This window comes from Anolis sagrei, chromosome 2 (assembly GCF_037176765.1).
Source record: "Anolis sagrei isolate rAnoSag1 chromosome 2, rAnoSag1.mat, whole genome shotgun sequence".
Taxonomy (NCBI): domain Eukaryota; kingdom Metazoa; phylum Chordata; class Lepidosauria; order Squamata; family Dactyloidae; genus Anolis; species Anolis sagrei.
In genome coordinates, this window is record NC_090022.1 from 86391454 (window position 1) to 86414241 (window position 22788).

A 22788-nucleotide genomic window follows, 5' to 3' on the forward strand; every position below is an offset into this window, starting at 1 on the left:
AAGGCTCACAGCATATTTCTCGTCTGCACTAAAAGTCTACTTTCACAACTGAATTCTCAGTGAAACATATCAGAAATGGAGGATTGATTCAAGCTAATCAGTTGTACTTTCTTTGGAAGTTTACTTTCCTTGGATTTTTGCTTTCACTGCTTCTTTGCTCGACTGCTGCTTTGGGGGGATCAGTATGCCTCAACATCTCAAGACCTTTGATGGAAACCTGGCAACTTTGTTACATATCTTCATCTCTTTCCCTGGGACTTTATGCAGCTTACAAAATATAAAACAGAGCTCACATCAGTAAAAACATAAAAAGCTTGAAATACAATTCAACTAAAAACAATTTAAAAGCATATTCATTTTCAAAACAAAAACCAAGAACATTATAGCACATTAGCAAAAGTCTGTTTCCAAAGGGCTGTCAAAACAAAAAACATCTCCAACTGTTGTTGAAGAATACGATGGAGTCTTCTGGTCAATCCCCTCTTGGTAGGAGGTTCAACTGCAGATACCTTCAGTCTAATTTACAGCCTCATCACATTGAGGCTTTAATGCAGGCAGCCCTGGCATTCTGAAATGAGCTGAATTCTGGGGAAATGTAGTTTAAGACAGGGCATTTTGAATTCTCTGCCACAGGAGTCCTTGCCTTCCCAAACTACATTTCCCAGAATTCTGTTCATACAAGAAGAACAGGGCTGTCCATATTAAAGCCTTAATGTGATGAGGCTTTTAATCTCCCTAAAAAGGACATTCCTGATCCTGGGGCATCTGCTAAAAAAGACCGCTTTCGCATTTCCACCAAATGTACATTTGAGGATGGTGGGGCAGAGAGATAGTCTTCAACATGAAGTCTCAATATTCAAGTAAGCATGTATGAGAGATTTCAGGTAACCTGGACCAAAGTCATATAAGATTTCATGGATCTTTTGCAGCACCAATGTTTTCACACGTTGAATGTGTGCAAGACAAGGTATGTTTCAATTGTGGGTGGTTCAGATCACTGCTTCTTAACCTCTAGGTCCTGACCCCAAATGGGGTCCACTAAGATCTATGTTGGTGTCACACACAAAATTGGCAACAGTAAAAGATTTCTAAATGCCATCCATTTACACAAATCTCTTAGCAACAACATGCAGTGTTTATAGTGGACTCTGCAGAAAATGCTTCAGTTGTACTTCAAAAAAAGAAGAACAAGTCAGTTCAACAAGCCTTGCAAATGCTGATTTACCATTAAATGTTTAATTTGTTTAATATCTGGGGTCAAGTATTTTTTTTCAGATGAAAGGGGGTCATGATGGAAAAAAGTTTAAAAAGTCCTGGTTTAGATGAGTTGTAAATGTTAAAGGAACAAAAATCCATTATTTGGTGATATTTGCATATTTGCAGTGAGGGTCCTGTCTAGCTGACCTTTCAAGTCCTACTTTTCTTCTAATTAATGACTGAGCCAAGATATGAAAAACCTCAATCTATTTCAGTACCTTCATTTGAAGTTACGTAAATTGTCCATTGTAATTATTTTTATTTTCGTAATGTTGAGCTGTAAACCCAGCATTGCACTGACAATGGTATTTGTTCTAGTCTTCTGACTTAGCTCGGGGTAGAGGTGAGGAAAAGTAAATGCCACTTTTGATAATAGGAATGGAATCCATTTATTTTAAAAAATCATAACAAGGGAAATGGCATTTCCTTTCTCGATATTCCCTCTCCTTCTTGTTTGTCTCCAAGTTGATCTCTGAGCATTTCCAGATTAGTGAATACGTTGGCAGCCAATTCAGTGTCTAGACGGCCTTTTTGGGTTAGTTCCTTGTGTCAACAAGAGCAGAGGTTACTGCTGACTAATGATGTCAGCACCAGAAGTGTCAGGACAAGGCCAGAGATTTTGCCTTCCTGATCTGGACCTTGGATGTTCTTCCGCTTCTTTATTGAAGATGTGGTAGCTCAAATTGTACCTCCAGATTGCCTTGAACCAAATTAGGATAACTGTTGTTGCCATATTTCTATATTTAAATATATTTTAACGTTTGTAATTCACACATTGCTATAGTTATTAGTGTTAGCTGCTTTGAGTCTCCTTTGGTAGAGAAAAAGCAGGATAGAAATATGTAGTAATAATAATAATAATACCAACAACAACAAATCAGTTTGTAAAGAACAGAATGAAAATGCTTGCGATTTTCTCATATATGCTTGGGAAGAAGAGAAAGAGAGGATAAAACAGGACTGTACATGTAATGATAAACTGTGATATAGTTTTGTATTAATGTCTAAGTAAGACGTGTGTGGAAGAGGTGCTGATGAAAGAAAGGAACTATGAAAAAAATGAGAAAGGATTGCTGAAGGGCTAAAGAGCAGATAATCAGATCCAAAACATTTTGGCTTCAAAGTGTACCTGTGTTTTAAATATGGTCTTTATACAGACAGGATGGTTAATCAGTCCAGTGTTAAATGCTCTGATCACCCAGCTCCACAGCCATCTAAACAGCTGCATTCTGTATCTGTTGAAGTTTTTGAATATCTTTAAAGACAACCCCCTACACAGAGTATATTACAGTATCCATAGTCTAATCTGGATGGGAGAAGGGCATATGGAGCTAAGACAAGGCCTGCTTTTTGTAACATTACAGCTGGTGATTCAATCAAAGCTGATAAAAGTCCCTCCAAGCCACTGACATCACCTGTACATCCATAGACAGCACCAAATCTAACTGCCAACTTGGGGCTATTTCAAGAGCCTCACACAGACTTGAGGAATAATTAAGAAAGGGTTTGTTCATCTAAGCTTGTGGCAAAAGTAACAGCTAGTGATTTCAACTGTTATCAGAGTGGGAAGGAAGTCAGTGAGAAGGATAGAATATGAAGGAAGTACTCTGCTAATCAGCAAATCTGACAATTCCTTAGAGAATGGAGGGGAGGGAGAGATGCAAAGAATGCTGAACCAAGAAGCGATGAGTCTGCAGAGGACTTCCTGATAGTCGGAAGGGAGGCTTTTAAAAATATGCCTGAACAATGTTATATATTCCAGGATGAAATTCTATACACCTTCCACCTTGCTTTTGTGAACTAGTGGGATTTTATAATTTTATGTGGTTTGTTATTGTTACTGTGATATTGGTCATGCACTTATTGTCTTTTATGTGTTTGCACCTTAAGTGCTTTTGTGAGCTGCCCTGAGTCCTTGCAGGGAGATGGTGGTGAGGTAGAAATAAAGTTTTATTATTTTTATTATTATCTTTCCATTTAGCAAATCAAAGACGCAGAATGGGAGCATCGACACTGTAAAATTAATGAAGTTTTGATACTACTTTAACTACCATGGCTCAGTTTCATAGGATCATAGGAGTTGTACTTTGGTGAGGCACCAGCATTATTTGGCAGAGAAGATTAAAGCCCTTGTGAAACTACTGTTCCTATGTTCCATAGCATTGAGCCATGGTAGTTAAAGTGATGTTAAAGTGCATTACTTCTATAGCCTTAAATGTATCCTTGATCTTGTATACTGCAGTACCCATCAAATATGAAAGCTTAACTGGTTACTCATGCAGCTAGTTATGTCATTAAGGAAAATATAGTATAAGAATAAAGTGTAAGAAACTTTTGAAACAACTATGAGGGGAGTCGAAGCTGCATGGAAACGTATTTCTTTCCAGTTTTTCCAAGCTGTAGCTACTCTTGATCTATTCCTTTACATTGGCTAGTTGGATGGTATGTGCCTATTCTATCCAATCATTTAGTGTCTAAGAAGCACACACATTGGGCAGGATCATATGTCACTGTGAAGACTAGCATAAGCTTTCATGGATTACAGTCCACTTCCTGAAATGCATTAGGATCCATCAATGTTTCCGTGGAAGTGGACTGTAATCCATGAAATTTGATTCCAAAATATATCAGTTAACCAAAGCAGGCATGCGGCACCTTTAAGACTGTCTCTTTCAAAAGTGCTAAGTAACATGGGTTTAATTCACCCAAGCAGAGAAGTGTACTTCAGTAACTAGTCAATGCTTTATGACACTACAAGAATTTGTGCAAAACCACTTGTCAATAAAGTGTAAGCAGTCACAGATGACAAAACACAGTGCAAAGTTTTTGCATGGAACTGTAGCTACTTACACTGTGTATTTTCAATGTGGATACATCTTTGTAATCTGTAGCAAACATTTGTCATGTTGGGTATCAGTGAGCTAATGGTTATCTAAGTATGTATTCTATATACAAAAGATGGGAGCACTTTGAACCTTATTAAAAATAATGGCACAGATGTAGCTGTGTAGATAAAATGCAGTGCTCGACAAGAAACTATAATCTATGTAAGTTCCATGGTAAAGGCAAGGAATCAGGTTTAATGGAGGCAAGCCAAAAGTGTCCTTTGTGGAGGGCAAAGTCAAATGCTTCAGACCTTGTGTGATTATTTTGAGGGAATATCTTTCATTGTTATGAGTAACTGTAGGAAATCCTCTAACTACAATATTACTCTGTAATTTCATATTCATCATATTCATCATAATTTCATATTCAACATATTAATCAAATTCATTATATTTACTGTAAATCTCCACAAAATGTAAGTGTAGAATAGTACCTGCAGTTAGATCGAGACTACTTGAAAAACTGTGCTTTCTGATACAAGTCTTCCTGGGTCTTATCTTTCCAGAAGAGCTTTCTTTCCATGCGCTCACCTTCCCAGGCATTAGCTTCAGATGTATTGACATGTGCTATGGACAATAGACACGCTGTGTTTAATACGTAGTATGTGATTTTATGCATTTTAATTGTTTATAAAATGAAGGGCTTAAAGTCATGTTTGAATAAGGAATGATTGTATGTGTGCGTGTGCGCATGTATGTGTGTGTGTGTACAGAGAGAGAGAGAGAGAGAGTTGCATTGGGTCCCATTTTGGAAGAAAGATGGGATATAAATAAACAAAAAGCAAATAAATAAATAAAGCCTCACAGAGTTCCTAAAGATTTTCCTTATCAATGCACCCATGCAATGAGTGTATGTGGGTGGAAATGTAACTGCTTGTTTTAAAAGAGGCCCAACTCACAAGATTTCTTAAATGTACCTTTTCCCCTTCTTTAAGGCTCAGGATCTTAGCATTTGATTTATGTTTTTAAAATACAGGGCTGATCTGGATAGTCCTTATTTTCAAAGTTCTTAGTCAAGGTTGTTCATAATTATTACACAAATTACTAATGGATTCAAGTTACAAGAACAAAAGGTTTCACCTAAACATTGGGGATAACTTTTTTGCTGTAAGAGCTGTTCATTGGTGGAATAGGTTGCACGGCTGATAGATTCTTTTTGGAGGTCCTTAAACAAAGGTGGGGAGTCATCTCTCAAGAGTGCTTTAGTTTTCAGGAGTACACGGGAGGGGGCTTCTGCCTTGTTAATATAAATATTGCTTAGTTTATTTCTTTTCCACAATAAATGAGTGAATGTGGTACCTCAGAAACAACATTTTTGTTTCCAAAAATGAAGGAACAAACAGTCCTTCCTTCCTTGATTCTGTTGTGCCACTCGCAAAAGGGGGCAAAGTGTGGCCCACAGCCAGTGGTCTTTGGGGTTATTTTGCAGCCCATGAAGTAATATGACAGAGGACAAGTCAAGACTGTTCCTAATGTGACAGTTGTGTCATATGGAAGTGGTGTTCCTGACCCCTTATTGCAATCTGTGTTGTGAATGTTGGGTACTAGGGCCCAACATTTGATCCCCAATGTGAAGTCGCTGCCTCAGGCTTAGAGATTGTGAAAAAAAAGAGGGGGAAGTATCTTAAGGAAAACTAGAGTGTAATTGCGGCATGACACAACAATGCCTAGACAACTAAAAGCTGTTTTATCCATCTGTCAACACACCGAGGGGTTGTTTTGATATGTGCTGCAATCAGTCACAAAATGCTGATTCAGAGCAATTAAGCCTTCCCAGGCAATGAGATATACTTATCAAGAACAAAGAAAAATGGACAACGTGGGAATTACTTCTTCCATGTGCCAATCATGATATAGTTCCTGTGCAAAAAATGCTGAATCAGCAAACTGAATTAATACAAGAAGTTTGGTGACAAGTAAATGTAAGCAATGACAGATGATAATTCCACTTGGGATACAGCCCCTCATCTGCAGCTTGCCCCTATAAGAACCATAAAATAAAAGATCAAGGTCTAGAAAAACCAATAGGAAGTGCAGTTTTCCAGAAATAGACAAAGTGTGAGTGGCTACGGAATCTTGCTTCCTTTTTCAACATCCCATCAATCCAGTTCTGTTTGTTTTAATGTTCTGTTGCCAGCTCTCTTGGAAACCATCTTGAAAAAACAAATAGTTGTGAAGAGGTGGCATGCCTTTTTAATTACACTAATTATTTCTCCATGTTCGCTGTGTGCATATTAGACTATATATATTAGACTATATATATATAGAGAGAGAGAGAGAGAGAGCTGGGTGATATATTTTACATCCATACTTGCTTGCTAGATGTTAACATGTGTCATCATGCATGCTTCTGAACCCACTTGGTGCCCTCCAGCATCTTGTGGAGAGAAAAAGCCCGAAGAGGAAATGTGGCAGGATATAAATCTTGCAGTGGGGGGTAATGTATTCTAGAAGAAAGATTTCCCTCACACCTTGGGATTTCACTAGAAACACAAACCATCTGTTTGTCTATCAATGCTATTCCCTTGATTTTGGCAACAGATAGGGAATCAGTGCTATTCCCTATTTGTTGCCAAAATCAACTGCTCAGGATTCCAACCTGATGGATGCCCTTTGTCAGATGATGAAAGTAGTGAAATAATTAAAGATTTCCCATATCTTGGCTCAGTCATTAATCAGAATGGAGAATGCAGCCAAGACATCAAAAAGCTAAAACTTGGAAGTGCAGCCATGAAGGAACTAGGCAAGATCCTGAAGCATAATGCTAGTTCCCACTTATATATCTATAGGTGATCACTCGTGGTCAAGTATGATTGTTTTCCAAAGGTGATGGTGGGTCCATAAGTGATTGTGGAAATCTATTCTGGATTCCCATGGTCTTTCGCTGTGAGAACATAGAGGTGAAAACAAGGCAATCCTGACAAGGGTTTGCTTGATGCTCCTTCCTCTTGGCCCATTTCTCCCTTTTGCCCTCTCTCTGTGTATCTTCAAAATCCACAGCACTGTTGTAATAATAGTTAATCTCCCATGACAACACTCAAGAGCCAGGGCTTCCCAGTTTTCAGTGTTAATACCATTTTTAAAGGATAGCTTTAAGCCCATCTTTAAATCTCTTTTGTTGTCCACTGATGTTTTGTTCCTGTTCTTCAGTTGAGAAAAAAGTAACTTCTTTGGGAGACAGTGATTGGGCATACCAGCAAAGTTGATGGCAGAGAATCGTTGCTTCGGTGCTGGTGGCCTTTGTGTCTTCCAGAATGCTGACATTTGTCCACCTGTCTTTCCAAGAGATTTGTAGGATTTTTGAAGGCAACACTGATGGAATCTTTATACAAGTCAAGAGTGATGTTTGTAGATGGTCCATGTTTTGCAGGCATACAATAGAGTTGGAAGGGCAATAGCAGAGGCGGCTCAACACGGTATGCAAATTACGCTTTTGCGTATAGCGTGCATCTCGGGAGGCGCTCTTGAGGAGCTCTTGAGGTGCACCTGCCCTCTTTCAGGACCGAATTTCCCTTCTGAGTGGTCAATTTCTCTCACTTTCTGCTGTCTCACCCCTGTTCTTAACTAGGAATTGGATGTTTGGGACTGCCTGTAGTATTTTTTAATGGGTGGGTTGTTGATTTGATCTTCGAGATGTGAAATAAGAGGGATTTGGGCAGTGTTGGCCCTTTTGCAATTGGCTGGTGACTATCTGAAATCATAGTGTTTTTTGAATGGATTAGAATATTGGGTTGCTGTGTGTTTGGCCATGTTCTAGAAGCATTCTCTCCTGACGTTTTGCCCATATCTGTGGCAGGCATCTTCAGAGGTTGTGAGTTCTGTTGGAAACTAGGCAAGTGAGGTTTATATATCTGTGGAATAACTACCAGGTACTGTTTACCCACAAACATCAAGAAATTACATATATTAGAAACCAACTTTCTCATTACTTTCTTTTCAAGATCACCAGACTGGATCACAGCAACGCGTGTCAGGGGACAGCTAGTGTATGTGTGTGTGTTTGTGTGTATCTTGATGGCATGGGACAACTTCGGCCCTCCATGTGTTTTGGACTTCAACTCCTACAATTCCAAACAGCCAGTAGGAAGTCCCAAATACCTGGAGGGCCAAAATTTGTCAATGCTCCTATATATATATATGCATACATATATATACACATGCCTATATATATATATATATATATATATATATATATATATATATGGTTGGGGAGGGGGCGCCAAAATACTGTTTGCTTACCATTGAAAATTACCTAGGGCTGCCTCTGGGCAATAGCTTTAGTTAAGATTGCCCATTCCATTGTATTTCTCATTTCTGTGTGTAGTTATGAAAGTGGGACATTGAAGAAAGATGATATGAGAAAATCAACTTGAGATGTGATGCTGGAAAAAATTCTATAGATATGTTGAATTGCAAGAAAGACAAATAAATTTGTCCTAGAGTAAATCATGCTTGAACTCTCCCTAGAAGCCAATATAACTAAACAGACTGATATATTTTGAGCATATCATGAGAAAAGGTTACTCACTTAAAAGGCAATAAAGTTTGGAAAGGTAGAAGACAGTAGGAAAAGAGAAAGAATGCATTTCAGTTGGATGGATTTAATCAAGGAAGCCATAGCATGAATCTGCAAGAAATGAATAAACCTGGTTATGATAGTGTGACTAGGAGTGCATCTGCACTGTAGAATTAATACAGTTTGTCATCACCAGCTGCTGTGGCTCAATGCCATGGCATTGTGAGAATTGTAGTTTACAAAGCCTTCTTTGCCAAAGAGTGCTATGACACACTAAACAACAATTCATATGATTCCATAACATTGAGCCATAACAGTGAAAATTGCATCAAACTTCATAATTCTAGAGTTTAGATGCACTCTTAGAAGTCTTTCATTCATAGAATCATCATAAATCAAAGCTGACTTAACAACAGTTAAAAACAACAGTTGTATGAAGAATGTACATAAAGAAGGGCTGGTTTGAGGTACAGGGAGATGGAGGGATACATACAAGCTTTTGATTGGAAAATCAGACCTCTTTTTAATACCTCAAAACCTGTGTCTCCTTCCAAATCTCTGGATTTTGGAAAGGGATGACAAAGTGGCTACCCGTGATGTCTAGAGACCAGTATTTTCAAGTACATCTTTATGTATCCAACAATTTAAGGACTATCCTTCAATTTCAATGGCTCACGTGGTGGCTGCCCCCACACTTTGCAACTCCATCCCTACAGTGGCTGAAGATGGCTTTTGTCTGGTTTTCCTTCTGCCAGCAGCTGAAGACTTTCCTATTCCATCAGGCTTTTATGAATTGATTTTGAGGTTCTTGTAATGGTGTGTTGTTTCATTAACTTTTTATATTCTCTAGCTTAATTAATTTTAAATGCTTTAAACTCTGTTTTTTAACCTAACTCACATAAATATACTAGTGTTCGCCAGAGTTTGGGAGAACCAGCTTTGACCCTCGTGCTGAACTGTGAAACCTGCTAGGTGACCTTGAGCCAGTCTCATCTCTCAGTCTTATAGACATTTCAGGGCTGTTGTAAAAGGACAGTCATGTATGCTGCCTTAAACTCATTACAGGAAAAGTGGGCTATAAATATAACAAATATTGCAAACAAATGAGTATCTGGAGGAAGAAACAAGATATTTGGGGAAAACTCCCTTTTGCTGCAGCAAAGGAAGAATTAAGGACAAATAGATGAGAGGAGTCCTTCCAAACTGACCGGTCAATGTTACAGATGTTTGTGTCACTCTCCCCCACCCTTCACACCGCTTGTGCTGTATTCCAGTGGAGAGTTTGTTCCTTTTCCTGTTGTACTTGTGGGGAGCCTCAGACAGGATACATCTGCAGGAATCCCACAACCTAAACCTGCACAGACCATGTATTTTCTTCCTCCCCCCATTCCTGTCATGGTGTTGTTGCCTAACAGGTCATAAAGTGAAGAGAGATGTTTCATGTTTTTGTTGCTTTGCATCCTTCCTTGTCTCCTCCACCCAGTTATATGTTTGTTGAGAATCTTTTATAGCTAGCCTTTTGATTGTATCTCTAATCAAGCAAATGGAGGGCACCCAACTCACCTATTATTGTTTGTATGCTCTGCCTTTACTTAAGGGAAACATTAGTTGATTGGGGTTATATGTAGCACAGCGGCCCAAGGACATACAATCTACTACACACTGTGATGGATGAATTGGAGGACAGCTTCCTACCTCTACTCCAGTGTGGAAAAAAAGTTTACATTGCAACAGCAATCAGTCCCACTTTGAACTGCATATCAAGTGGGAAAGGGGGCGGGACAACAATAATTTATATTCCTTCCTTCATTCCAGAATGTATGTGCTACTTTAAAAAACAAACGCTTTCTCACTGTTTATAAGGAAAGGATGCACATTGCAAGAGCACTGAGAACAACAATAACACAGTTCCACATGCAACTATTGTTGTGTGCCTATGTGCTTTCAAATTGATAGTGGCTCTGTGGTGACCCAAATCATGGGTGTGTTTTTAGGAAGATTTGTTTAGAAGTAGCTTACTATTGCTTTTGCCTGGACACTGATAGAGTGTGACTTGCCTTGATATCAGCCAGGTTTTTGTGTGTACGTGTGTGGATATGTGGGGTTTGAACCCTCATTTTTGTTGTCCTACTAGTCCAACACTCTTTACTGAAGCAATTGCCTTGCTTTTTATTTTGTATTAATTTTATTTTATTGCTTATCTTCTCTCTTTATAAGCACCACTGAGGAACCCCTACCAAAAAACTGGAAGAAAAATGGACCTTATTTCTCAGTAAGACAGACAGGGTTTACCATTCAGTGAAATAAGAAAGTGTTGTGTTCTGATTTAAACAAAAGAAAGCAGGTATATTGACCTTTGTTCCATAGAGAGTCCTTCAGCCACAGCCTTTAGAGCTGTCGTCTGTCAGAATAGATTGATTTCTAGATCAGGCGTGGGCAAACTACTGGCTGTTAGGAATTGTGGGAATTGAAGTTCAAAATACCTGGAGGGCTGAAGTTTTCCCATGCCTGTTCTAGATCATGCATGGAAGTACAGTCCCATTCTGTTTGTTTTTAGACAAAGGATGTATATGTTTTTCGAAGTGTATTTAGAATTGCTCCTGTGAACCTTATGTTTTTGATGTAAGGAGTCCTCCATATGTCCATAATGTCCTTCGATTTTGAGTTCGCAGCCCCACAGATGGTTCATGGTATCCTCACTTCAGTCCTATCATGCTTATCCACAAGATTCTTTCCTAAGCACATAGCAGAGGGACAAACTGATTCTGTATCAACAATATTCCAGCCATCTGGGCTCCAGAGTTTGTAGTAGAGTCAGACGTGTCCAGCATTAAATTGGAAATATGAACTTGTATTCAGGATGGATAAGCAATATTTTTGTTTTAAATGGATTCTATTTTCAGGGGATTTCACAAAAATGCTTCCATTTATTTTCATAACCACCGAACCCATTTTTTGTACAACATCCAAATGTTTTCTTTCTCTTTTTTGAATAGGACTTGTTAAGTGATTGCTTCAGGGAGAAAATGATGCTTAACCCTTTCCGTCTGTACATCTTTTTCTTACTTGTTTCTCGTGCCAATCTGGAACACGTTTTCAGTTTGAATTTGTCCTTCTATATTCTTTACCAAGGCTTGAAGTAAAAGGCTTGAAGGCTTGAACTCAACATGTTCTGCAGCCAGTCAGGCTCAGCTGCTGGGATGTCTGAAACTGGATTATATGGGATGCTCATTTTTAAATAAAGTAATGAAAATATGGTATTAATTATTTTTTAAATCACAGCTCCTAATTAATATGGTAAAAATTAAAACCTGCCAGATTTCAAAAACCGGAAGGGAATGAAAAATAAAGATGGAGTTGGATAGGTAGGCATAGGCATAGACATCTAATCAGTGGCTTTCAACTGTCATTACTTTCACTTACTTTTAATATCTTCATCTAATACATTCATACCTAAAAGTGTGCATGTATGTTGTATGCATGTTTGCTTGATTCTACTTCTTGTTTTTGTTCTTATCTTAGGCTTTTATTGCACGGAGGTGGCAAACTAGCACAGCAGCAGGACACTCACCCTTGGTGACGGTCCCTGTTGCACAATGTCAGGCAAAACCCATTTTGGATCCACAACTTCCCTGCAGTGAAACCATCAAGGATTATTGATGAGCAAACCCACAGGAGGAGGGCAGAGTTATGCCATCCATTTGGAAGTCAGGTTTTGCAGAGCTGAGGCATCACAATCATGTGATGCCAGTGGCTGTGCAAAGCAGTAATAGTGTGGGACAGCAGTAATGTCCCTATTCCCAAGGAATTCTTTTCTGTCATCTGACTAAATACAAATTGAGGATCTATGGTTATAACTTAAATTGTTCAAGTTCTGCATGGTGACTGGGGCTGTACAGTTGTGTAAAACACAACTTGTAAGGATAACGTGTCTGCAGCCCTCCATGGATTCAGCTGCTATCCTTTTTTAAAAAAAATTATATCTATTATGAATTGAAGTGCACTACATCCTCCTAGATGGTTGGTTGCCTAGTCAGGTAGAGATGTATTTAACTTTAACAACATAAATAAAAGCATTATGCTTTCTACAGCATTCCTTTGGACCAAATGTGTTTCACATAAGCCCTACGGGCTAAATCTAGCCCATCACGTCATTTTATGTGGTCCATGAGGCTTTCAGTGCCAGTTACATTTATACAAATGAGCTGACACCCTTACTCTAGGTCAACTTCTGTCCATTCTGGTCAGAGCTTGGAAAAGTGGAGCTTTTGTTTATTTGTTTTTTTGGTTGTGTTCTTGTGTTTTTGGTTTTTTGTACTACAGTATCTTGAACTCTGAGATTCAAAATTCAAAAAAGTAACTTTCCCAAGCTCTAAGTGTGAATTGAGTCATATGAGTGCAACAGTTTCCACTTGGTCCTTGTGGGTCCATATTAATAATCATTTGTTCACCTGAATTTTGGCAATCTGAACATGCTTTACTCAAATAATTTATTCCTAAGGATTTTTTGTTTTCCAATGTAAGTACAGTAATAAAGTTTGCTTCTTTGATCTACAGGTAACTCTATTTCACATTTTAAAAAACTAAAATCCATTAGCAAAGATGACAAGGACTTTAACTTAACAACAATCCATGGAGAGTCCACCTTTATTCTTTCATTTCATATTGGTGTTATGATAGTGACAGCAGGTTTTATTGCTAATATTACTCCAGCCACTACTACAGGAAAAGCATGGTTTGGAGATCAGCATGTTCCTCAGAGATATATGTATGAGACTGCTGATTCCAGTCCAGTTTCTATAGATATACTTAATCAAATGAAGTCAGTCTGAATTACTTCTTGGAAGGAAGGAAGTGTAAAACAATTAAAAGGAGCAAGGATGTCTACACAGAGCAAAGTTTCAAGCAGGTCATTCTGATTGGGCTATTAATATTCTGCACGTTTCTTAGGAGTCTGTGGGGAATCCGCTTCCCAAATACAGTCTCTTCTGCTTGTTTGGCATTTCTTACCTCCTTTGCCATACACTCCTTTAATCACACTCATAAAAAAAAACAAGCAGGACAAAGATGCTTTATATCTGAATATCTAAAATACAGAAGTAGAAAGACATTCTGTCACTTATAAAACAGTGCGAGTTTGGGGAAATGACGGGAGAATGTAACTATAAAAATCAGTACTCTTTGTTATCTTTGTTTTCAGCATTCATCTTAATAGGCACAGTATGTTGTCTATACATAAGAAGCCCATACCCATGGGGAATTCATTCCTGGCTTGACTGTTGTTTGTGAAACTACAGATATTACTCAATGCCATTAATTTGCCTCACTTCTGGTCAAGGCATACCATAGACTTGTGTTGGAAGGACAATTTGCTAGGTCCTCTGATGAAACAATATGTTCACTTCTGGGGAAAACAAAGGATAGAATTGCTTGGAGGACTAAAAAATGCCCAGAGAGTCAATTCTTTCTGGGAGCAGGTAAATGAAACCATAACTATGGATTCTGAACTAACATGGGTCTTATTGTATTTTTAAAAGGAAGCTAAAGGTAGAAAGAATTCTAGCAAATGTCAAGGTGAAATAGAAACCCTATGATAAATATATTCCTGAATACGAGATGGTAAAGTATATAATTTATAGACCAGGAAATGTTAAAACTGACCTTGCTTCAAAAGTATGAATGATGCTCAGGTTTTGGAAGGCCCATTCAGTATGGTCCATACAGGAGACCAATGGAATCCAGCAAATTCCTCAATGTTCTGGGTACCTTTCTGGTGTACAGAGCAAGTGCTTCTGCCAAGGTTGCTGTCTTCCAGTGGAATGGGAATATATGGTGGTTCATTAACATAGACTTAGCGCCTTCTCTGATATCGAAGAACCCACATTACTTCTGGTTATCCAGTGAGCTCTAAGTAAGTAACCAGATTGGATAATAGTTGGGAAAGGCTCCATGCAAAGTTGATTGTACACAAGTTTGTGATGGTGTGGGCAATGAAAAAAGCTTACTTTGTTGCCTCCATTGGATCATCATATTCATTCATCAAGACATTCTGGGTGGTATAGGACATAAGATTTGGGCAGTGGAGGTCTGAATTCAACCAGTAATCTTTATGGCCATCACTAAGTATTCTGAGAATAAAATAATGATTTCTTGTCATGACCCACAGGTTTGGTGTTGGGAGGGATAGCCAATACTCCAGAGGACAGGAGCAGGATTCAAAACGAACTTGACAGATTAGAGAGATGGGCCAAAACTAACAAAATGAAGTTCAACAGGGGCAAATGCAAGATATTCCACTTAGGCAGGAAAAACGAAATGCAAAGATACAGAATGGGGGACGATGCCTGGCTCGAGAGCAGTACATGTGAAAAAGATCTTAGAGTCCTCGTGGACAACAAGTTAAACATGAGCCAACAATGTAATGTGGCAGCAAAAAAAAAGCCAATGGGATTTTGGCCCGCATCAATAGGAGCATAGTGTCTAGATCTAGGAAAGTAATACTACCCTGTATTCCGCCTTGGTTAGACCACACCTGGAATATTGTGTCCAATTCTGGGCACCACAATTGAAGAGAGATATTGACAAGCTGGAATGTGTCCAGAGGAGGGCGACTAAAATGATCAAGGGTTTGTAGACCAAGCCCCACGAGGAGCGGCTTAAGGAGCTGGGCATGTTTAGCCTGAAGAAGAGAAGGCTGAGAGGAGATATGATAGCCATGTATAAATATGTGGGAGGAGGGAGCAAGCTTGTTTTCTGCTTCCCTGGAGACTAGGACGTGGAACAATGGCTTCAAACTACAAGAATTGAGATTCCATCTGAATATTAGGAAGAACTTCCTGACTGTGAGAGCCATTCAGCAGTGGAACTCTCTGCCCCGGAGTGTGGTGGAGGCTCCCTCTTTGGAAGCTTTTAAACAGAGGCTGGATGGCCATCTGTCAGGGGTGATTTGAATGCAATATCCCTGCTTCTTGGCAGGGGGTTGGACTGGATGGCCCATGAGATCTTTTCTTACTCTATGATTCTATGATTCTCAACATCATAATAAGCCTGGTTTTATATAAAGAGATTCAATTGATGTGATGCCTGCAATAGTACAAACAAGCACATACTCATATTATGCTTGCTCTTCTTTGACAGTTAAAGCCAGCAAGAGGGGAGAGAGGGAGAGGTCTGGGTTGGAGAAGCAAGCACTGTTATTCTACAATGCCGCCTTGTACCTTTCATATCATGTTAATGGATTTGCTGTAGGGTTTTGATCAAATTTTGAAGGAACTATGCAATGTGCTAAATCATATACTCCAAATCCAGCACCTTGGACAGCGCAAGCCAAGCCCAAAACAGATCTAGTGGGCCCTTGGTATTTAGGGGTTTGGCTCCAGGACTCCACCCCTCAGGGATAGTAAAATCTGTGAATGCTCAAGTTCCATTATCTCCAGTGGCTGGAGCTAGAATTAGGGAGAAGACTTGGACCATTGCAATTTTTTTTGGCAACAATGAATCTTCTTTATCCAACAGTGAGCATCTGTCACCCACAGTTATACTCCTCTCTTGCAGAATGTGTGGTTGTGCACATATTGTGGACATTATCATTATGTTCCAAGAGCATAGCATTTCTTGCCTTATAAGAGACTTGCTCATTTTTGAATGTTAGTACAAGACTGTCAAGTCCGTTTTTAAAATATACCCAAAAAATTAATACAAATTAAAATTGGACCAGAAGTTTAGGGAACGTTGTTAAATCACATACTGCTTTAATTAGGTGCAATTGAAAGCTGATTTTTTTAAAGTTATTTGTTTTGAAAAAAAATCCTCCTGCCCCTAGCCATTTCTTCTTCGTTCAATATATTCTCCAATGTAGAGGTTACAAAAGAGGTGTCAGCTAAGGCCACTAAAAGCCCACTGATCCACCCCCTTTCAGTTTGGGAGGCCATGCTTAAATGCAGGGAGATATGAGCCTCATCACAGTGGGCTTATCTGGATCAGAGACCCATATGCTTCATTGTGAGTAGAATAATACGTTTCACCTGCACACCATACATTTAATGCATATATTTCAACATTTACAGTTGTCAGTGAGAACTTTCTCTTGCTTTTACATGTTGACATAACGAAAATCGGAAAGTTTTACTAATTGGTTTTTTACCTGGTTTTAAATAAACTACCCTGAATTTTCAAACCAAACCGGGTTATAACTCATACTTGATAGAACTTCTGCAATAAACAATGTTAATGAGTTCATGACTGGACATACTGATTTTTACAGAATTGTTTCTTTCTTCCTCATCTAGTGAGTGGTTATTCTATGACCCCACCAACTCTTAGCATCACAGAAGAGGAATACGTGATCAACGCTAAGGATACCCTGAATATTACCTGCAGGTACTATAAAACGCCCTTTGTTCTTCCCAGTTGTTAGATGAAATGATTCTCAGTTATAAATACTCTGTGGGAGCCAAATCCACTCGACTTCTTGACATCTGTGAATGTTGCATTTAAGTATGCTCATGATGAATACCTCAAGTGCCATTTCCAATAGATGTTATGTTAATCTGTCACAGCATAAAAAGGGAAATGGGGTGGTGAGAAGAACATATTTGGTAGTACTATTTCAGCACGATATTCATGGATATTAATCCACTTCTGCACTGAACATTAATCAATAGATTGAAGCAGTGTTTTAATATTTAAAGAGGTCAAAATGGCATCCTATTAGCAACATACACAGGTCCACTATATACTTACCGATGCCTTTTTTTTTAGTATACTATTTCAGAGGCTAATTTCTTCCACTCTCTGCATCTCATTGCTGCATGTGATAGCACTCCCTGGCACACATTCTGTTGTTGATGGGAGAGCAGAGGAATAGGAGGAGTGTCTGGCTCTGCCCCTGTAGCCAGGTGCAGCCTCATGCCATTATCCACTGAGATTTCTGAAGGATTTTGGCTGAAACTGTTCTTATCTGTGCCCCTCCACAAGCAACAGACTATGTCCTATGTGTCTTGAGGTGGTGACCAGGGAACTACAGCAGAATTCCTCTCACATAATTTCTTTCTTTCTTTCTTTCTTTCTTTCTTTCTTTCTTTCTTTCTTTCTTGAATTTAGAACCTGCCTTTCTTTTGAAAGGTATTGAAAGCTACTTACAATAATTTAAAAAGATGGCTCTTAAATATGAATTTACAAAAGGGAAAAAAACTAATTAAACACTATTATTGAAAACATACTTAAAGACAATGAAAAACACAAACATATGTAAAACTTAGTTTCAATGAAGGGTTTAAAAATTAAAAACATCACATCACTTACACACACAAGAGAGCTCCACAATTCAAAATTCAAAGCCCGTGAAACTGAAAGACCTCCCCTGCACATCTTACCAATTCTGCTAACTTAGAATCATAGAATCCTAGAGTTGGAAGAGACCTCGTGGGCCATCCAGTCCAACCCCCCTGCCTAGAAGCAGGAATATTGCATTCAAAGCACCCCTGACAGATGACCATCCAGCCTCTGTTTAAAAGCCAAAGAAGCCAAAGAAGGAGCCTCCACTACACTCCGGGGCAGAGAGTTCCACTGCTGAACAGCTCTCACAGTCAGGAAGTTCTTCCTAATGTTCAGGTGGAATCTCCTTTCTTGCAGTTTGAAGCCATTGTTCAGTGTCCTAGTCTCCAGGGAAGCAGAAAACAAGCTTGCTCCCTCCTCCCTGTGACTTCCTCTCACATATTTATACATGGCTATCATGTCTCCTCTCAATCTTCTCTTATATTAGGAATTATTGTCTTTCAGATAGTCTGGGTCCAAGCTGTTGAGGGCTCTAAAAATTAAAAACAGCACTTTGAACTCTACCTGGAAATGGAGCAGTGGAGCTGTTTCAACTGGGGAATCACATGGTCCCTGTAGCCAGGCCACGTCAAAAGCCTGGTCGGAGTATTTTGAACCTACTGCAGTTTCTAAACAGTTTTCAAAGGCAGCCCCATGTAGAGTGTGAGACAGTAGTCCATTACTACCATTGCCAGGTCTGAGTTCTGAAGAAATGGGCATAGTTGACACACTACTTTTAATGGTGTAGATTCACTCCTGGCCACAGCTGAAACCTGTTCATATGGACTCAAAAATGAGTTCAGGAGTACACCCAAGGTGCAATCCTGAGATTTTAAGAGGAGTGAAACCCCATCCAGCACAGACAGAGTCCCTATTCCCTTATCTGCCTTCCATCTGACCAGGAGGACCTCTTTCTTGTTTGAGTTAGGTTTCAATTGGTTCACCCTAATCCAATCCATTACTGACAGGAGACACTGGTATAGTATAGAAACCACATCTTTGGAATTCAACAGAAAGGAGAAAAAGGGTTATGTTTCAACAACATATTGAAGACACAAAACTCAAGATAGCCTCTTCCAGCAGTTTGATGTAGACCAGTGGTTCTTAACCTGTGGATCCCAGGTGTTTTGGCCTTCAACTCCCAGAAATCTGAATGGCTGGTAAACTGGCTGGGATTTCTGGGAGTTGTAGGCCAAAAACCTCTGGGAATGCACAGGTTGAGAACCACTGATGTAGAGTCTTACGCAATGTTGAACCATTTAGGATTTCTGCCTGTGTTGAACAGTGACTTGCCATGTTCTTAGCAATCAAAAACTACAGCTGTTAGATCAGCTGTTATAAATATACATTCTCCAATTTCTGATTATAAACACTCAGGTGTTGCTGATACTAAAATTTCAACAATAGCCTCTAATATACTTTCAGAAACGTTATGGCATAGTGTCTAATACTCTTTATGTGCAGAATTATTATTTTCACCCATTTTCACAAATTCAAGGGAAAAAAACAATAAAAGCTAGAAGAGGGACATAGAACAAATATAACTGAAATTTGAAGCACATTAAAACTAGTTCTGCTTGCCAAAGGGGCTTTCAGCTTGTGTTTCTTGGACAGCAACTTTCCCAATGTCACAAAGCAAAACATACTTGGAATGAAAAGGGCTTCGCAGGACAGACTGTGATATAGCAAATAAAACAATGCAATATCCCTTTCATCAGCTGTACTTGAGGACCGATACCGGAAGACCCCCTACCCAGAGAGGCTCTGCCCCCGTGACTCAAGTCAAATAGAAACAACTGAGTATGTGCTCCTCCAGTGCCTGGTCTACAGGGACATTCGATCCAGACTTTTCTGCCTTTGCTATATGATTACCCAGGCTGTTCAGGACAATTTTACACCACCCTGCTGCTCTCAGATACCAACCCAGTTATAATTTATTTATTTTATTTACTATATTTATATCCTGCCTTTCTCAACCCTGAGGGGGACTCAAGGCAGCTTACAGCATAGGCAATGATTCAATGAGTCGCCCTTGGGCTGAGAATTGTGGTATATAAGCGAAGTAAATAAATAAATAAATAAATAAATGCCTTTAAAACAATATACATCTAATATACAACTACTGTGAATAAGCATTTCAATTAAAAATTAAATGTGATTAAGAGCATTAAAGCATATAAAACATTGCAATTACAATTATAAAACCACATTATCCACAATCATGGTCAGGTCATTCCGGTAATCATTACACATAAATCCAAGTCCATCTATTGCACTATGTTATTTGCCAAAGACTTGATACCAAAGCCACGTATTCACCCTCTTTCTGAAGGCCAGGGGAGAAGGGGCTCATCTAATATCACTGGGGAGCGAGTTCCATAGCCGAGGGGCCACCACTGAGAAGGCCCTGTCTCTCGTTCCCACCAATTGCACCTGTGAAGGAGGCAGGAATGAGAGCAGGGCCTCTCCAGACAATCTTAATCTCTGAGATGGTTCATAGGGGGAGAAACGTTCAGACAGGTAAGCTGGGCTGGAACCCTTATATAATATTGCCAAGTTTTGTGCAGCAGCACTTAAAATCCGCCAGATAATGACTAGTTCCAAAACTTAACAAACTAACTATCAGCTAACTGAAATGTAAATCAGTTCTTCCCACCTCAGTCTCCTCAAATTGTGTCCTGAATGCACCTACCCCTCCATCAATTTTCCTCCCTCTTCTAGTCCCTCCGCTTCTCTAAGTAGTTTTTGTGCTTTAACCTTCAACATACATTTGTTTTCTAGCCTTTTAGATTTTAATGTACAATGATTCAATGATTTGATGTGACTATACCTCACTCTCCATATGCTGATCTATGGCTGTAATAAATATTTTTGATTTGATTTGAATGTGGTATCCTTAATTACGTTTTCTTCCATTTTACCTGGAAAAGACAAAAAAATGTATAGATCTGCAATGTGATTGACTGCCAAGAAATCAAAATCAATGTCCACTGACATATCTGCATAGACTTTGCAACATGGTCCTGTGGCTGCATATTCTCCATACTGGGTCCTTCTAGTAAGAATGGCTGTCATCAGACCTTTTCCCACATACATTAGGAAAAATATAGCATAGTTGATGATACATCTCCATCCTACATGCCTACATACCTTAATGCCTACATAGCCTTGATGTTATGAGGTTGGACACAGCTCTTTGTTTGATACCCTTTTCCAGAAAGAGAAAGCAGTTGTGTTAACATTGACATTAACATTTTTGTTCAAATCACATCAAACATTTATTTATATAACAGACTCCCAGGGAGCAGGAAAATGCCTTATTTCTAGTCTGGCTTGTTATGTTGAAAGCTCCATTTGCCAAAGCAAAGAGACAGGGATGTTCATACAAAAGAATTTTCCCAAAGAGGGATTCACCCCTCACTGCTGTTTTGATCCAGCTCATCTTTGATTCTTCAAGGGAGATGTGCACACTTCATCCTAGGTTGAAAGCAGCAAGAAGGAAATGTTAGTTTTATTGCGACCTTGCAATTATTGAACATACTGCAGTGGTCTGATGCTGGACTAGGATGCTGAGAGGCCAGGGTTCAAATTCCACTCAACCAGGAAATCCACTGGGTGACCTTGGACAGGTTGTATGTTCTTATCCTCACAGAAAGGGAGGGACAAATCTTCCTGAAAAAATCCTTGGGTTGCCATAGATCAGAGATTACTTGAAAGAACATACTAACAAACAGGATTCATATTCTTTTACAAGATTAGGCCCCAAAATTCCTGCCTCTACCACAGTTTAGCTTCTCATTCTGTGAACAGCTACAAAATCAGCCCTCTGTGAAATAAGAGCAAACTATATTGATTGTGTGCCTTCATCTTGGATAGCTCTGATGAAAATTACTGACACCCTTACTGACAGTATCAGCCATGCATGAAAGCCTTTCCTGCTCTTAAGAAAAAAACTATTTTTCTCCCTTCTCAGGTGTAGGTGGTAGGCTTTTCTTTCTCTAATGCTTCAAGACAAGTAGGAGGAAGAACTAAACAATCAATTTTTCACTAATTCCAGTCCAGAAACTGAAATGATGAGCATATGTCCTCCATTCTACTTTGTTACAGCCCTTCCATTTGTTCCACTCCACATATCATTCAGTTTAACTTGAAGACAAGATGCCCCTCATGACCATGGTTCTATGACCATCTCTCAGACTGAGCACAGCTGCAAGTAAAAACCCAACCACTTTCCCTAGCTCTCATCTGGGAGAACTAGGTTTGGTTCTTAAGTGCTGAACCATGCAGAACCTTGCCAATTTTGCAAGCTTCTCCATAGTTGAATGACAGTCATATTCCACACCAATGTCCCAAGATCCAAATCGGTTGGGGAGGGTACCACATCTTTTCAGTGGCAAGATAACATTCCACCCACAGATCATGGGCCACCAGTAATCTTCTGCCATTGATAGAGAAGCCCACAAAAATGGGGAAGGGAGATCTTGCACTGATCTTCAGAGATTCCTGGAAGTCAGGTAAAGGACACACTGTTTTAGCATTCTTTTGTATCTCAGAAAAAGAATTAGTAGAAAAGAAACTAGTCAGAATTATTTTTTTAAATTCTCACAAGGACAAAGTGGTGAATATATTTGTTAAAGTATGACACCCTTGGTTTAGTAGCCATCATTTTGCTTTTGATGGAGAAACGTGTACCATATGCCACAATCCCTAGTCACTTGGTCTCCACATCCATACAATAATCTCTGTGGCTATGTTGACTTAAAGATGTGAAGTGACATCATAGTAATTCCTATTTATCATGTTACCATGAGCATT

The 22788-nt window shown here is 39.2% G+C and overlaps 1 protein-coding gene across 2 annotated transcripts in view; it reads left to right on the plus strand.

Moving 5' to 3' along the window:
• Positions 1-22788, plus strand: part of FLT4 (fms related receptor tyrosine kinase 4) — a 110882-nt gene that overhangs the window by 25058 nt on the left and 63036 nt on the right. For both annotated transcript variants that reach the window (XM_060765416.2, XM_060765417.2), the window contains exon 2: positions 16947-17037. In XM_060765416.2, coding sequence (XP_060621399.2) covers positions 16947-17037 — 91 coding nt within the window. The remainder of the gene's footprint in view (positions 1-16946; positions 17038-22788) is intronic.